This window comes from Danio rerio, chromosome 3 (genome assembly GCF_049306965.1).
Source record: "Danio rerio strain Tuebingen ecotype United States chromosome 3, GRCz12tu, whole genome shotgun sequence".
Lineage (NCBI taxonomy): Eukaryota > Metazoa > Chordata > Actinopteri > Cypriniformes > Danionidae > Danio > Danio rerio.
This window is the reverse complement of record NC_133178.1, coordinates 38800743-38818969: the sequence shown is the minus strand read 5'-3', so window position 1 is coordinate 38818969 and position 18227 is coordinate 38800743. Positions and strand designations below refer to the sequence as shown.

General features: G+C 35.8%; 1 protein-coding gene across 16 annotated transcripts in view; it reads right to left on the bottom strand.

Annotated features, from left to right (window-relative positions):
* cacna1ha (calcium channel, voltage-dependent, T type, alpha 1H subunit a) overlaps window positions 1-18227 on the bottom strand; it is a 260158-nt gene that overhangs the window by 81751 nt on the left and 160180 nt on the right. For all 16 annotated transcript variants that reach the window (XR_012401138.1, XR_012401139.1, XM_073944890.1 and 13 more), the window contains 4 exons: window positions 14186-14319; window positions 13752-13849; window positions 2642-2801; window positions 161-473 (listed from right to left, as the gene is read on the bottom strand). Coding sequence is in view for 14 of the 16 variants with exons in the window: in XM_073944890.1 (XP_073800991.1) it covers window positions 161-473; window positions 2642-2801; window positions 13752-13849; window positions 14186-14319 (705 nt within the window). In the remaining 2 variants the exon portion in view is untranslated. The remainder of the gene's footprint in view (window positions 1-160; window positions 474-2641; window positions 2802-13751; window positions 13850-14185; window positions 14320-18227) is intronic.

The window sequence follows — 18227 nt, the reverse complement described above, 5'->3', positions numbered from 1 at the left end:
AAAAGCCTCATCTACAGTATCTTTGGAATAACTAGGGCCGTTGACTTCAGGGAACAGAGCTATGACGCCTACTAATGCATTTTCATTCCCAGAGCACTCAACTGCATCCAAAAAAAAAAAAAAAATCTGGATTACAAACATCATTCCAAGAGGAACTTACCTGGAATATAGCGATCCAGGCATATCCAATGTTATCAAAGTTTACTGCGCCTTTGTGCGGGTTTAAGTCTCCGGGCTTGCATTCACTGTAATACTGGTTCCAGTTCACACAGCTGTAGTTGCCTGTCCCGCTCAGGCCAGAGTAGACATGTCCCAGAAAAGATGCATTTAAAGTGCACTCAACACCCTCTTTAAGGGGTGGCACAGCACTGCAGCGCTTCATGCCGTTGTCCTTACTGGAGGAGCAGATGAAGGGGTTGTCTTCACCATCTTCGTTCTCATAGTACAGACTCATATACGACAGATTATATTGGCTGTGGAAACACATTGAAGACAGTGTAGAATATAAGACATTTACTTGAAAAAGACTGAAGCTGAAACATCACATGCTTGGAGACATGTCAAGATCTGCACATCTCTTAAAATGTCAGCCAATTTTTAAGACAAGGCACGGTTGGGTCAGGTTGTAAAATGTCATGATTTCAGTTGAAATAAGTAAGGATAAGTTAGTAAATAAGAATTACAGGGTCAACTTAAGTTTGTAACAAAACAATAGTGTAGCAATAATGTAAATTTCAGGTCATCTCACAAATCATTTATTTTATCTCACTGTAAATGCCTTTTTTTCTGAATGGAAGCACAACACTACATGTATCAAACCACTTTTTCTTTTACATCACCATCAAAATAATAATATATCAATATAATATCAATATAAATTTGATCCACATTATGGGTTTATACAAGTGTCAATGCATGATCATGTCCAGCAGATATGCGGGAACATATTCAGGCAATAAACAGCTAGATCCAGCCCACAGACAAGCACTATGATTGTTGTGCATAGAGTTGAGTTCAGAATTATTAGCCCCCCTGAATTATTAGCCTATAAGACTCCAGAAGAAAAAAATATTATCAGACATACTGTGAAAATTTCTTTGCTCTGTTAAACATCATTTAGGAAATATTTAAAAAAAAGAAAAAGAAGTTCAAAGGAGGGGCTAATAATTCTGACTTCAACTGAATGTGACCCTGGATCACAAAACCTTAGGGTCAAATGTCTGGGTCAAAATGATTGATTTTGTTTTTATACCAAAAATCATTATAGATGCATAAAGATATTTTGCACATGTGTTTTACTGTAAATATTTCTCTAAACAAAATTTTTGATTAGTATTATGTATTGTTAAGATATTTCGTCAATGTAGATTTTATTCAAACCCTCAATATCCAGATTTTCAAATTGTTGTATCTTGTTTAAATATTATCATATCCTAACAAACCATCGATAATGGGAAAGCTTACTTATTTAGCTTCCATGTCATTAATAAATCTAAAAATGACTGATTTAGTGATCCAGCGTCATAGGTGTATTTTAATAGATGAAAATGCTTGTTTAGAAGTTAAACACCAAATATCTTCAAGATGCAAACCGGACATTATTTGGTTTTATATAAAAGTAGTCTGTCTCTGAAAATTGTTGGGTGAAATAGCCCATTAGATATTACTGTAAGCCTGAATCCACTCATGATCCATAAAAACACAGAAAATATTAAGTTTGATAAATAAATAAAACGTAATTGAATTAAATATATGAATGTGGTTCACTGAGGCTTGCATATATTACACTATGGCAAAAAAGGTTGGAGTTATATACATTAAAAAATTTAAATAAAAAATACATACAGTATATATATATATATATATATATATATATATATATATATATATATATATATATATATATATATATATATATATATATATATATATATATATTCTTTAACTTACAAAAGTTCAAGGAGTATATTATTACAAACATAAAAACTGATTTATATAAATTAAATATTAAAATATTTTGACCTAATATTTTCTCTATTTTTTTTTTTATTTCATACTGTACGTACATCTTTTGACTTATACAGTAAATACAAGTTCAACACAACTATTATAACACTACATACCCTGAAGTCGTAGAATGTTTTGGAAAATCATGGCGCAAGTAATGCTGAGATACAAAAAACAAACTGACTGCATGTTAAAATCTGAACCAGGTCAAAACTCAAGACTTCATATAATTGTATATATTACATAAACATTTCCTCAAGAACTCTTCCGAAGACCATTCACAGACCACTAATTTGTGCCATTACTCTAAAATGCATGACTCATAACCCAACCAATTTCGACAGCTGTAGTCTGAACTCAAAGATTCAGTTTTTCATTAAATATGCTCCCAATTACTGAAGGTGTGTGTTCATTCAGTGCTCGGGGGACCGATGCTCAGCATAGATTTATTGCCAGGTTGCAACGTTCAGTTTACAAGACTGTCAGCGGCTGAAATGCCATTGCTGCTGGCAACAGTTGGCTGCCACTTTGGATCATATCGGTAGCGCTGACATGCTCCCAGCAGAGAGAGGGTAAAAGGAGAGAAGAGGGGAAGATGATGCAGCCAGTTAGATAAGAACAGGATTGTACTTACTCTCTCACTTTGCTTGGCATGAAACACCGATTCCTAAGAAGTCCAGCCCACAGCTGCACCCCGACAATTCCGAATATAAAGAAGACAAAAAAGCACAGCAGGAGGACGTTGCCTAACATAGGCAGAGTATCTAGAAGCAGAGTGACCAGTATCCTCATACCTGAAACACAAGAGATCACAGATGCATGCATTTTAGAATTACATGACTATTTGTGTGTAAAAGTACACATGAAATCAAAACTAACCATTATTGATTTTGTTAGCTCATATTGCTAGTTTTGTAGAGAATAATAGTAATTGTTTGGTCTAGTGATCTTAATTGACATCTAAAAATGCACGTCCTGTTTGTTTTCAGTTAAATTCTCAGATTACATCTGTCTGAGCTATTGGGCATGGCTAACATACTTAACCATGCCCCTCCAACTGTCAGTTTTGACACCATTATGACAACAAACAGAAATGGTGAGCAGGAGGAGTCTAATAGGTTGTAATAACTCTTCTGAAACCCCTTTTCCAATCTTTCTAAATGAAATGCCTACTTTACTACATCCAATCAGCTCACAGTAGGAAACAACAAGCCACACCCACTGTTTTCTAATTTAATATTCCATTTCTCTAGGAACTGCATTACAATACAAAAAAAAAAAAAAAAACAGTCACAGCTTCTGGTTCATGCAGACAGAAAAATGCAAAATACAATTTTTAAATTGCAAAACTTAAAAACCTCATCATCCACATGCTTACTGAATACTGAATGGCTCAATATAATACTGAGTATTGTGACATCCCTAGTGTTCTCTGTAAATAATGGTGAAAATATATGATAGTACAAAACAAAACAAAACAAAACAAAACATAAAACAAAACAAAACAAAAAAACAAAAACAAAAAACAAGAAAAGCAAAGCAAAGCAAAACAATGCAAAGCAAAACAAAAAAGAAAAAAAAGAAAAAAAATAGACACATTCTACAGGAAAACAATGCAGAACAATTACACTTTCATTGTTCTGATTTTCAAAAACCTCTTTGTCCATGACCATCATGTTGCACTTTATCCTCTTTTAATAGTGTAATTAGTGTAATATAAATTAAATGGCCAGCCTAAGATTGTAGAAAAAACACCTTTAACCTAAACTGGTCCCGCTTGTGATAATGCTTGACAGAGCAAAGAAATTGCATATTTTAAGTGCCCTGCTGAGGGACCACAGCAGCTGCCTGTGTCTGACTTTAATGGAAAATTAAGACTTAAACCACTGCACAAATACCCATTCCCATTATCCCTCACTGCAGGCTTTCAGAAGCACTGACAAAAGCCAACTACCTCTCATGAACACCATAGCCAACATATAAAGGTAGCAGCGTGGTTACAAACAACTCTTTTAACAATCTAAAAAGTATGACAACAACAACACATTGTACCCTGGCAGACCCTACATTAGCACTGTGGCAGTGAAATTACACTCACATTAACTTGAGTATGGATGCAAAATCCCTGTGTAGGGCTGAGAATAACCATAATTGCCATACTATTATAAAACTAATATCCGAACAAGCAGGCAGCCACAAATTAAAATGTAAATGTAAATAAAACAAAGACAGTCAAAGTTAAAAAATTTATGTTAAATACATTTATAAATAAAAAATATTCAGAACAGAGTGCTTAATTCTGATCTGTGTAATTACTACAAACTCTAGAGTTCAGAGAACAATAAATACATATTTCTGGATTTATTAACACAGATTTAATTTTTATTGTTATTAATTCACTATTGAGATATGAATATGAATATGATATTCACTATATATATGAATGTGAATGGCGCTAAAAAAGACATTTATTTATTGTTCATGATTTATTAATTACAATTGAAATGAATGGAGTTTTCATTTCGAAGTTTTCAATCTACACAGCATGTCATCTTCTACATTACATCTTCTGTCATTACTGCATCCTAAATGTGTCCATGCTTGAGAGAATATATATAATATCCTAATTTAATTTGTTAACTTTCTGTGCAGTGTTGTCTCTAAAAAGTGCATTGGTTAAGTTTTTTTTTTTTAAGAAGAAGAGCTCACATATTAAATAATGAAAATGCTAAATAGTGGTCACCTGAACCACAAGGCTACATGCTGCTTCTTATTTCAGCAGTTGTGCACAAATTACATGTCTCCATATTTTCTCTAAAGAAAGGTGCATTTTTCAGTGATTTTCATCTGTATAATTGCCTGATACAATGGTCAGTTGAGAAGCAATTTCAAAAGCTTTGTATTATATATATCATCAATGATTTTTTAGGAAATTACATAAAACAGCATGTTGCTTGAAGCAACATTGATTGTACTGTAATGTAACTATAAGTCCATGTCAAACACTACTATCAGCCACTAAAGCCCAGTGGATTACCAGATCTAGTTTTAAATCATCAGTTCTCACATCTATTAGACCCCTCTGCTGCTTTTGACACTATGAATCATCAGATTCTTCTAACCCCCTTTCTTCTATCCACCCTTCTGCCAATAATCCTGGGGTAATGTAAGATGACCAGCTGTCCTTCAAGGATCACATTACAAACCCAGCATGATCATGCAGGTTTCATCTATACAATATTAAAAAAGATCAGACCCCCATGTTGCACAACTCCTTGTCCAAGTTTTTTTTGTTTCTGCATTCCTCACTCATACTGTATGTCACTTTGCATAAAAGCATCAGCTAAAAACTAAATATAATTATACTGTTTGAGATATTGTAGCATTGATGGTTTTGTTATACTTGTGCAGGTACAGCATTAAGAAATGTTAGATTAGAAATGTAATTATTATTTAAAAATGAAATAAACTGATAAAAATTCAGGGTTCCACACAATTTCTTCATTTTGTCCCAGCACAAATCAATTAAGTCAACTTGAATATATATATATATATATATATATATATATATATATATATATATATATATATATATATATATATATATATATATATATATATATATATATATATATATATATATATAAATAAATAAATATATATATATATATATATATATATATATATATATATATATATATATATATACATTTTTTTTTTTTTACAAATTTAAGTGGATTTAACATAAGACAATTAAGTTGCCCCAACAAAAACGCAAGAATCTTGTTCATTCAGTTGCTTGAATAAGCAGCAAAAATGTTGATATTTCAAGTGATTTGTAAAAGACTTTAGCTGCATCCCATATGGCACAATATACACTATGCAATTATAGTGTCGTCCCAACATTAATATATATATATTTTTTACTGAGCTGAAATTCAAACCGTTTCCCTGATGATGTTTGACGGTTGCCAAATTACCTAAATAAATGAACAAACTACCAAATAATATCTGCCATGAGTATAACCAAAGAGTATGGAATTCACAAGACGTGTAGTTTTATATAGTTTTCAACGGGGAAAAGTGTAATGGTCAATATGGTGAATGAAGCCCCGCCTAGTAGTACAGGAGCCAATCATAATTCGCTATAGACTGACATTTCGCAGAGGGCAAAGCTCGGAACAGACGTGTGCTTTTATGACAGTTTGGTAGTCAACAAACACACTGGAATCTTAGTGAATACTTGCTTCACATAAATAAGAAATAGATCCACGTAAAGCTTTAAATATCTACTTTAAAATGAACCTTTTAAATAAAATGTTTATGATTTTGTATTCTGTATGAAACGAGCACGAGGTACAGTTCGTCCTGTCAAACACACATCAAATGTCAGCAATTACTGAAACATCCACAAACTTGTAAACAAAAAGTCGCTGTCATTTCTGGAGGAGACTCGCCATTAAGACCAATTTGTGAATAACTTCTGAAGACCGCAATCTGACGAGCATTACCCAAAGGAGGTTGTGTAGAACGGCTACAAATGTTCCTTTCGAGTGTGCATCTGCATCAGCTTGGGCAACCTGAAAATATGCAGATTTTGTTTGATTCTAATGTTTAGAAATGAAAATAATGAGATGGTTGTTGCTTAATTGTATCTGTGATTCCAAATATGTAATGTAATCATAAGCTTGGCTAACAATTTTGGAGAATTTGACGTTTCCCTATTCAGACAAAATGCCAAAGCATACTGTTCGAGAGTCGCTTCAAAGATGGCTGCAGAGTGAAATGATTTGGCTGAAAGGGACTTTGGTATAACAGCATTCACCATCAGAAGGCAGTATAATCTCTCGTAGGAGAATTTTGCTTTTTACAATCCAAAATCAATAAAGTAATTCAACATCATCACCTGAAAGCTCCGCCCCTTCCACTACAGGAGCAAAGCAGCGGCTGCTGAATGCGTGAAGTGTTCAACATTACATACTTTACTTTACCAGTTGAATAAGTGCATCCTTCGGATATTTAAAGTGCACTTATTCTGTTTAGAATTTTCAGTGTTAATGCACTACTTACACTATTTTTTACTACAAAATGGCGAAGAATAGCGCATAAGTATGCAATTTGGGATGCACCCTTTGATAATTTAACCCTTTGATAATTTTTGTGTGGAACAATGTTGCCTTGAAGCAACAAATGAATATTCCTTGAATAAAAAGAAATATATATTGAATAAATTCAATAAATATTGAAAAGGCAAACTACTATTCTAAGTGTCCAATATTAACCAGGAAAATCACAAGCCTTTTTATTCGCAATGATATCATATTCCATACCACAGAGGGTTAATCAGCTGACCGTCAACATAACAACAAACTATAACTGACATGAATGTGTATGTAAATTAGATATATAACTGTCACATGGTCCAGCGATCAAGACTGTCTGACGTGAACGGAGTTCAGTGACACAATAAAACTGTCAGAATCAATAAACCCCGAGAGCATCAACGTTCACCACATCTTATGCGAAATGAATAACCTGCAGCCTTATTTTAAATGAATCATTCGCGTCTATCACTCCGCTTTCTTGAGACTACACAACAATGTTGAAAAGCAGAAAAAAAAATGCTTTTCTCACTCCGACAGCACAAAAACATCAGAAAACATCACAGAGCAAAGTTCCCCAAGAGAGAATCAATGCATCCGGTAGATCTCAGTGACTAATGTGTTTGGGGTGGGTGTGAGTGTATGTGTGCGGCTGATGCAATTTAGGGTATGATGAGGGGCCTTAAATGGGCCTGTCTGAGTGTGGACATCCTCTCGATGGCTTGCATCCGTCCCACCAAAGACAGTATGGAGCCACTGGAATCGCTGGGACACACTAATGAGCCCCCTAGAGAAAGGTGCGGTCTCACAGTGGAAGAATATGACTATGCTAACTTGCTCTTGTCTGAACAGATATCAAATCGCTCTGCCATGGGTTTCCAGCTTGGCATTTCCGTTACAGCTTTCAGGAGTGAGGTGGCATGTCGGCAATAACAAAATAATGTAGGCAAAAACATGCATTCAAACTATGATCCACAACTCACTCCGGCAAACAGTAATATCATTCTATACTAAAAGCACTTCAGCTGGCGGCAAAACTCCAGCGAGACAAATAAATCACGGTATCTCATCTTCCATCTGGGCAACAGCAGAGTCATTAAAGCTGATGTGGCACAGCAGACTTACTCAGAGTTTAAATCTCACTCCCTATTTTAGTAGCGAGTGGACCGTACCGAGAATCTGACATTTCCGGAGCTGTCAGAAATCTAGTGCACCGAAATAAAAACGAATGGGTAATTCACTGTACGCTGTAAATGTTGTCACATTTTTTAAAGACGAAATAAACTATAGATAGGTGGCTACAGCACACAGACGACTAGACAAGCACCCATGAAAAAAAAAAAAACATCACATATTCTTCATTAACTTAACCAAATGCATACAGTATGTAGAATGTAATATTACAATGTCTCTGCTAAAAGGATTTTCGTTTCTCAATTTATATGCAGGATTGGGATTTCTTCAGCTTTTAATTTTTTAATGCTTTTTTTTTTTTTTTTTGCAGTTGAATTGATTAAATAGATGTTGCGGCAATTATGTTGAATGGCAAAAATGAATGCATTACTCTTGTCAGCCTTCAAGATATTTTCTTTTAAAGAAATACTTTTATTCAGCAAGTTATGCAATCAATTTTACAAAAGAATTAAATATATCATGGTGTCTAAGAAATATTAGGGAGAACGACAATGATAATAAGATTCATTTCTTAAGCAACAAATGAGCATGCATATTAAAATGATTTCTGAAGGATAATGTGAGACTGAAGATCAGTCAAACTACTCCGTCTTTCATTCAAAGTACATTTTTAGATTACATTGAAATAAAATATGGTTTCTGATTTTAACCAGTTTTCTTCAATTTGCCTTAAAGCAAAGAAACGAATCCTCTAAAAAGTGTAAAACATTAGTTTTTCTCAAAGTAGTATTTTTATTTTAAACCAGCAGTTTTCATGTCATGTTCCCACAAGGTTCTGTCCATGTTCATTACATTTTTATGTATTTCTAATGTGAGTTTGATATCATCTTGCATGATGTTTGGCCATACTGTAAGAACCAGTAAAGAGTTTACCTTATTATTGAAAATAAAGTAACTAGCAATAGCATAGCCTAACGTTACATGGATTTATCAGACCAGGATCATTCTGAAAACGTAGTCCTATTGACGTTTTTGGAGACCGCGGAATACGTCCCTGGAGGTACATATTTTTTGCAGTTTTTGTTTTCGCAAATCCGCGAGAGGTGTGCTTTTTTGTCTAGAATGTCTCTCATGGGCGCAAATTCTCACGCAAACCCACTAGAAGCCGCTATCAGCCGACCATCCGTCTGACTGACTGAATGACTGAATGATTGACTGGGCGACCGGCCAATCGACTGACCCACCCTCCTCTTTCCCTAAACCCAACCAATTTTACTGATTGACCTGCCCACCCACTTACTTCCCTAAACCCAACCGACAATTTACAAAAGCTGTCCATAAAAAGAAAAGCCCTCGACTGATTTTTACCATGTTTTCAGATTTTCACCGCATTCTCAACCCTGTTTATTCACTCAATCATTCTATTTTTTGGATTCTGTTTTGTCTTACCTGATATCTGGAACCGTTTTTACCCGGACTCCTTCATCGTGGTCAACTCCTCTTTGCGTCTCAAGTCTGCAGACGTACACGATGAGCTAACTGGACAAGCTGGTTGCAGCGGGAAAGCTCTCCACACGAAGGTAAGCGGTCAGCCGGTAAGCGGTAAAAGGAATGGTGTCACTTCGCCCCAAACATTCATTTAAAAACTGAAATACAGGCATACGTACCTCCGGCTGCATAATTTGCGGCCTCCAGAAATGTTCGCAGGACTACGTTTTCAGAATGAGCATGGGTTGGTTTTTATTCAACCCAGGTTCATTCTGAAAACATAGCGCTATATACATTTCTTAAGAGCGGCAAATATGTCTTAGCAGCTATGTTTTATTGCAGTTTTTGTTTTCACAAATTTGCTGCTTTGTACACTTTTTGAGATCTCAAATTTCTTTCACAAGTGTCATTCATGCCTGCTGTTTTTTTACGTAAATCAACTCACTGACGGACTGCCTGATTGATCGACTGACTCACCCTCGTGACCCACTCAAGGCCGCTGATGTACATGGCGAGCTACTGCACAAACTGGTCACCGCAAGAAAGATGCCCATACAGAGTTAAGTGGTCAGCTGGTAAGCGCCAAAAGGAACAGCATCATACAGTCCTGTAGTGTTCATTTTAAGGACGAAATGCAAATGAAAGGTATGGATATGGAAATGAAGGTAAGTTTTCTTAAATTCATTTGAATTGTAAAGATTTGCAACATGTTTGCTGTCAAACTGATCAAAAAGATCTTTTTATAATTTGCTGGTGTTTTTTTTGTTGTTGTTGTAAATGCGTAATCCTAAATTGCAGTGTCTTAAGCTCTCTCTGCCATCTTAGGTTGCTCTTTTTGAAATGACAATATGGAAATATATCCTCTCGTGCAGGTGTAAAATTTACATTCTCATTTCAGTCGACTGTTGTCTGTTTGGTGTGTTCTCATGCAGCTTTTTGGTCCAGATGGGACCAGAAGCAGTTGACTAGAGAAGACAATACAAGTCAATATTTGTCGCCGTTTGTTCTTTGCTATCAGCTTGGTGTGTCTCGGACTATAGAGAAATACGTTCAAAAACATTTGATACGTTTGTGCACCATAACCTTATAAAATCAGTATATTTAAAGGACACTTGCCTTTGCAAAAAGTCAGTTAGCAGCAACGAAAGGCAAAGGGGACTCAGTGTTAACTTTATTAGGTCTCTGACTTATGGCTCACATTATAGCATTCATTGTTTTTCTTACAGACAAGGATCTAGGAGATCAAACATATCTGTCAGTCTGCCACACAGAGGCTCATTACTGGAAGAAATACGCCTCTCTCAGTCTGTGGGACGTGTTCGGCTGGCTAATTTATGGTCTAGTGTGTTCTGTAAGTTGTCTTTCTTGCACATAGGCTCATCATGAGAATAGCTAAAATGATCTCTGCTTCACAAGCCATAGATCAGGCATCTGTTTTCTCCTTTCATCACAGATGAAAGCACACATAACAATGGCTTGAGTGGCATCAGCAGCCAAAGATCACTGCTGGAAAAAAAAACAGGTCACGGCAGACTCAGGTGCTTTAAGATGGTTTTTGGAACATAATAGCTGTTTGGTTTCTTTCAAGGAAAACTCACACATACGCACACATACACACACACACAACCAAGATGCATCTTGGTCGAAATCAAATCTGAAACAGACAACAGAGACACAATGTTGTTTATCCTTGCCATTTAAATCTGTCTCTTTTGACCACTAATAAGGGAGATCTATTGGTGGGTGTCAGGTCTATGTTAGCTTTTTCCAAATTTTCTATTTAATATTTTGGAAAAATCTCATGTAATTTGCAAATTTTACACTCTATGAAAACAAAATATGATGAACAAATTTTTTTGGCGAACAACTTTACAGCTTGAGCAAATATTAAAGCAGTGAAATCAATTAAAAATACTTAATTGTGTAACATATAGCATATTATAGAACGATATCTTAAACTAATATAGGATATTATCCTTTCATGTATTTCTGATTCCATATTTAAACAGTTTTAATGTGTAAATTATTGGTTCAGTATATATAGGTCATTATACTTATTTAACACCTATATAAAGTGCCATTCACTACTGGATTGTAGAAGATGCAGCTTAATACCAAGCATAAACAGGGCCCTTTATTCGACTAAACCACACAGTGTACATATTTTTATGAGTGCTCGGCATCCAGCATATATACAAGAGATCAACACATGCACTAGAAAGATTCATCCATGCCCTGCACATGAGTGACACACTCTTTCCTCTACATATGCATCAGACACCTTCTTATAAGCACGCCATGCTTTTTGAAAATAATTGTGCAATTCTGAGTGTGCTCCACACAGGTGACTGGGCTTCACAAACACTCTCCCCTCCCTGTATGCACCAGACACTTATAATCACTTTAATGTTTCTGGTAAAAACAATGTGCAATTTTTAAGGCATTCACAAACCAGATTGGCCATGACGTGTCATGCAGCACCATGCATTTTAGAATTCTAAACATAGATTTCTATCAGGGTACGCACACCAGCGCTGCGAGTTGGCAGTGGTCCGGGGCGCCCAGCTTTGCCGCACCAGAGTGCCATCTAAATAGTTTCACATAAAATATCATGTGTTCCTAGTACTAGACTGCAGCTGGAGGGGCATCTGCTGCGTAAAGCATATGCTGGATAAGTTGACGGTTCATGTGTTGCTGTGTTGTTCAGAGGGCTTGACAAACTAAAAACAATCTCCATACACACCACACATACTTGCCAACACTCCCGTTTTTTCCCAGGAGTCTCCCATATTTCAGACCCATCTCTCATTTTGTTCTGTCTCCCGAAAACTCCCGGAATTACAGTACAGTCCCCAGTTGCAGAGATTGGTAGTACTGACCAGAGACTCGGGTCTTCAGTTTGAGACAACACCACCCACCCCCTCCTGCCCTCACTGTTGTTTGCTACTTCACACTCATTACTTGGAAAACATTGTGCAATCCTGAGTGTTCTCCACAGAGGTGACACAGGAGACACTCTCTCAAAAACATTGTGCAATTCTTAGTGTGCTTCATGCAGGTGAGTGGGCTTGACAAACCACCTGTAGGTGACAAACGGTTTCCTCTTCATATGCTTGATTGAAAAAAACAAACAAACTTAAAACTAACCTAATAATACAAATAAAATACAGTCAGGTTCATAAATGTTGGGACATTGACACAATTCTAACATTTTTGGCTCTATACACCAACACAATGGATTTGAAATTAAACAAATTCTTTAGTTTAAAGGGATTTACATCCAAATCAGGTGAATAGTGTAGGAATTACAACAGTTTGCATATATCACTCTAACTTGGTAAGGGACTAAATGTAATGGGACAATTGGCTTCTCAGCTGTTCCATGGCCAGGTAGGTGTTGTTCCCTCATTATCTCAATTACAATGAGCAGATAAAAAGGTCCAGAGTTCCTTTCAAGTGTGCCATTTGCATCTGGAATCTGTAGCTGTCAACCCTCAAGATGAGATCCAATGAGCTGTCACTAATGAGCCTAATAGAGCCAAAAATGTTAGAATTGTGTCGATGTCCAAATATTTATGGACCTGACTATTAATGAACTTAGACTTGTCATAGCATTTATGTACTGCTACTCTCTAATGACTTTAATTGATTTTATCATCCACACTTCTAAGTCGCTTTTTATAATAGCATCTAGCATCATAAATGCAAATACATATCTGTTCTACTTCTCCCCAAAATGTACAAGCATGAAAACATGGTTTAGTCCCCTCAACACATCTTCAACATGGATATTATTTGTGTTTGCTGTTTTTCAGTGGATTGTTCTTGTACTTACTGTCCATCTACTCTCTTTCTTTTATGACTCTAAAAAAACAGCTTGGTTTATCATCAACACCTTTGTGAACAAAAGTAGTGAAAAACTTGATTGATCAATTGAATCAAATCACATAAGCAACCAACCCAATTAATCTCAAATAAATCCCTCAATTTATTTAGATTTCCAGCTGGAGAGTCACTTACTGGGCACTCTGTTGATGGCTCGCAGGGGCCTGAGCACTCGCACAGTCCGGATGGCTGACAGGCTGGCGTTATGACCGTCCAGTGAATACTCCATCATCCTGAAGCAGAGCAGAGGAAACACACCACAGGAATCAAACACTAAAGACCAATCTCTATAACCTTTCATTTTGTCAATCTTACTTAAGGGTAATGAAAGAAATGTGGTTTTAAAAGAGAGGTCTTGAAGTGTTCATCACTTGTGTGTCATTTCAAAGGTCAATTTAAACAACTAGGAAGATGTTGTTTTTTTTAAATGGTAAATGAATCAGAGCGCTGGGAAATCTATTTCCTGATGGACTGTAAGTGGAGCGGCGGGTCTCTCTTGACTAGCTTTGCTGTGGTGATAATGGCTGAATGGATGAGTGACAAGTGAGAAAAGAGACAGGATTCCTCACCCTGCCATGACAATGAAGAAGTCCAGGCGGTTCCACGTGTCGCCAAGATAACCATTTATTCCAAAAATCCCCAGGGCGATCATTTTGATGACCATCTCCACAGCGAAGAAGGCGAAGATGCAGTCATCAAACGCCTGCGGAAAAAGATCACATTCATTTGTATTATGTAGCAGGGCAGACATCTTATGTAACGTAAGAGGCAGAACATGAGATCATGGGGGCCGCAGTTGTATTTCAATATTTTGTGTTCAAGTACTGCATATCCTGCACATATTACTTAACAAATAAAGCATTCACTTTAATGTTTTTAAGCTCTTTACAAAAATTACTCATTTGTTTGCAAAACTTTTGCATAATTTTTCACAAAGTACTGAGAATCATTTCATCAAAATTACAGAATTTAACTCCCTTACCTATTTTTTCCTCTCACAAAAATATTGTGTCCTGCCAAGCAATCTTGAGTTCTCATGTAAAACTTTTTAAAACTATAAAAGTATTTTCAGCCTAAAAACAATTGTAACATTTGCTTACTAACATTTTTGCATTCTTTTTCGTTCATTTGTTCATTTTCTATCGGCTTAGTCTCTATTTCGGAGGTTGTCACAGTGGATTGAAACACCAACTATTCCAGCATTTGTTTTAAACAGCAGATGCCCTTCCAGCCGCAACCCAGTACTGGGAAAGTAAAGATCTATTTGTTCACAAAACCTTTACATTCTCAAGCAAAAAAAGGGTATTGTGTTCCCTGAGGCATACTGTGTTCACTCGCAAAAACGTTTTATTAGTGCTGTCAAAATTACCATGTTAAGACATGCAATTAATCTGAAATATTTAACACGAAAAAAAAAAAAAAAAAACGCAGTTAATGTGGTCGCAGATTTTTTTATTTCCTGTTATGGCTGACTTGTGTTCAACGTGCAAAGAAATATGGGTACAACCAAGGAGGGACTTTTAGATGGAAAGTTTAAGACGATGTCATTGCATCACCAGGGTATTCACGTTTCTTCCAGAGTTTCATGTAATTTTGGGTGTTTCATTTTTAATTTTTCAACTTTAACTGTAGTTTGGCATTTTTACTTTTATTCAGCAATATGTTGTTCACGCCCCGTAACAAACTGAGCTATTGGATGACAATATAGAGCTCTATTTTAACGATCCATGCGCAGAGCGCAAAACGCAAGACGCAAACGCTTTTAGGGTGTGTCAGAATGCATTTTTGTTAATTAAAGGACGGAAAAATCCGCTTTGCACGTGGCGCATGGTCTAAAAGGGTTGAGTTTATTTTCTTAATGAGTTATAGGTGTGTTTTGAGAATAAACCAATCAGAGTCACTCCCATTCCCTTTAAGAGCCAGCTGTGTCGCGTCATAAGCGTATTTGCTATTTACATGACGTAAAAGTAAGCCTAAGTGGAAAAACTGCGTATTTCACAAGCAAACAGTTAACAGTTAACAGTTTTTTTTAACAGAAAACAGTTAAACAGAGCATCTACTGTGTGAATATTAGAGATAAATGATCTACTTTCACTCTTGGATAGGGAAACCTTTACGCACAGACATCAATTAGTCTATAAATTATTATTTTCGTTTGTTAAGCGCAAATATTTGTTTCAAAACTATTTCTAAATTCAGTTCTAATTTCCAGCAAACGAATAAATGAACAATAACGAAGTGTGTTCAAAAAGCAGTGTTTTTTCATATTTATGTAGGCTAGAAAATAATATGTTTCGTATCATTTTAATCCTTTATATTTATATCCTATATATATTCTGATTATATCCTATATATATCCTTAATATTTACATTTTTTCATATGTAAAGATATTTGCTTATTGCTCTACATCTAAGCAGTGTGTACGCGAGGAGTTTAGACCATTTTTTTTTTGGTCTAATGAAAAATCTATTTTAGTTTCTCAAAATAGCAACGCGCCAGCAGTGCGCCTCAGAAAGCTCACATATGAGCACAAATGCATTTGCTATTTAAACAGCATAGCGCAACGCCTCAAAACGATTCTTGCGCCAAGCTGAAACTAGCAAAAGACTATTGTGCCGCACCTTGGGCCACATTGCGCCGGGTGTATGATAGGGGCTATAATGTGTAAGTACAGGTTGATGAGTGTTGTTTTAATATAATTCGATACCAAACGCCGGTGGTCCTTTAAGGTAATCAAAAATCACAGTTTACATGGTAGACTCTTAATCAGAGTATCGTCTTAATAAAAATAAAATCTGAGTATTGGTGTCCATGTAAATGTAATCAGTGTCAGATGATGTCAAGAGCTGTCAGAGACAGTGCATCCCTCTGCCTTCCTGTTGATTCCATGTTGGATCAGGGTGGGGCCAAGTAGGAGCGCTCACTCTGATCCCCCAAGTTTTGCGAGGGTTGTGGAAATTCCAAAGTGAACCAAAAAAAATGATTACAATTGGCTTAAGATTGGCAAGGAAAATGTGGCACATGGTTCAACCCGCAGAACTTCCCCTTAAATGTAACTTTTGCAAAGCATCTGTGTCATGTTGCTGTGTCAGAATCCTTGCTTGTAAAATATAGCCATATTTTAGAACGCTTAGTTTGAGCTAATTGATGAACGTCACCACGATTGTTGATGAATCTGGAGGGAGTCGCTTTGCCGCATGCGCTGTACTGTGAGTGTTGCTTGAGTGCATTGCAGGTATGTTGTTTACATGAAGAAATCTGTTACAAGTTAAACAAAAATTCTAATAAACAATCATATTTTGAATTTAAATATTTAATACAATTTAATTAATAATATAGTATCAATTCATATAATACAATTTAAAATTTCTTTGTCTCAAGTTTACAGTAATTTATTACATTTGAATAGCCAAAATGACAAGTCTTTTAATCGCGATGTGCGATTAATTAGATTAATTTTTTTAATCGATTGACTGCACTACAGTTCATATGTTTTTATAACCTTTTATACAAAGGTTTTATAAGAGAATTTAAAGCACTAGTCACAGGTTATTTTTCTCCCATCTTATTTTTGTCCTATTACTTTGTTCTTTTATGAGTTCTATGCAAATCCCTGTTCCTGTGGAAAAATAAAATATAAGGATAAATATGTTCAGTGTGCACATTTAGTCTGAGCATCCTTTTAGTGGTTTACAGGGGAAGAGTACAAATTTCCTCCAATGACCTGTGTTTGCAAAAAAACCTGTTGAAAGCTCAACAAGTATTGCATTGCATTCAAAAAATATTGTGTCCTTGATTAAACATTTAATTTGTACTCAAATTTTTATTTTATTTTACAGATTTTGACTTTCTTGCATTTCTTCGAACCTATTTTATTACAATCTGGTGTCATAGTCGAACAGTTTACCACTTTTTTTCATTTTGCCACAACAGCTATTTAAAATGTTTTTTTTTTTTTTTGAGTATCCCCTATGGGAATAAAAATGTATCCCCTGAGATACTTCTTCAGACAGTGCACTCTCTTAAAAATGTTACATTCACACATGACACTACTGCATTTCTTCACAAATGCTTTAAAACACTGATTTTTCACCCACCTCTTTTTTCACCCCAAAAATTTGTGAGTTAGAACAAAGTTTCTTGGGGGAATACAGAAGTTTTATGAGTGGACACAAAGTTTTTTTTTTTTTTTACTATGTCTCTCTTTAGGGACTCTGCACAGATTCCCATTCCTGTTGCTGGAAAAATGTAAATCAGAAGCAAAGAACTTCAATAAATTGGGCACCATTTGAGTGGTTTACAGAGAGAGAGTGAGAAGATTCAGCTATGATTCATGTAGAGTATTATTTTCAGCTCTAGCCTCAGTCGACCTGATCTCCTAAATCCTGATGTCAGGCTCTTCTGGACACAGAAATTTCCCACAGTAGTACCATATATACTGTACAACTCTGTTTGTTGGCTTTGATGGGAGCGTGGGCAGAATTATAGAGAATCACAAAATTACACAAGAAAAATGCCTCAGTTTGTGATATCTGGCAAAGGTTCCAGTGACCTCTAAAACTGTGCGTGCCACAAAACATGGGCTAAAGGCCAACTCTGTTGTGGGACAG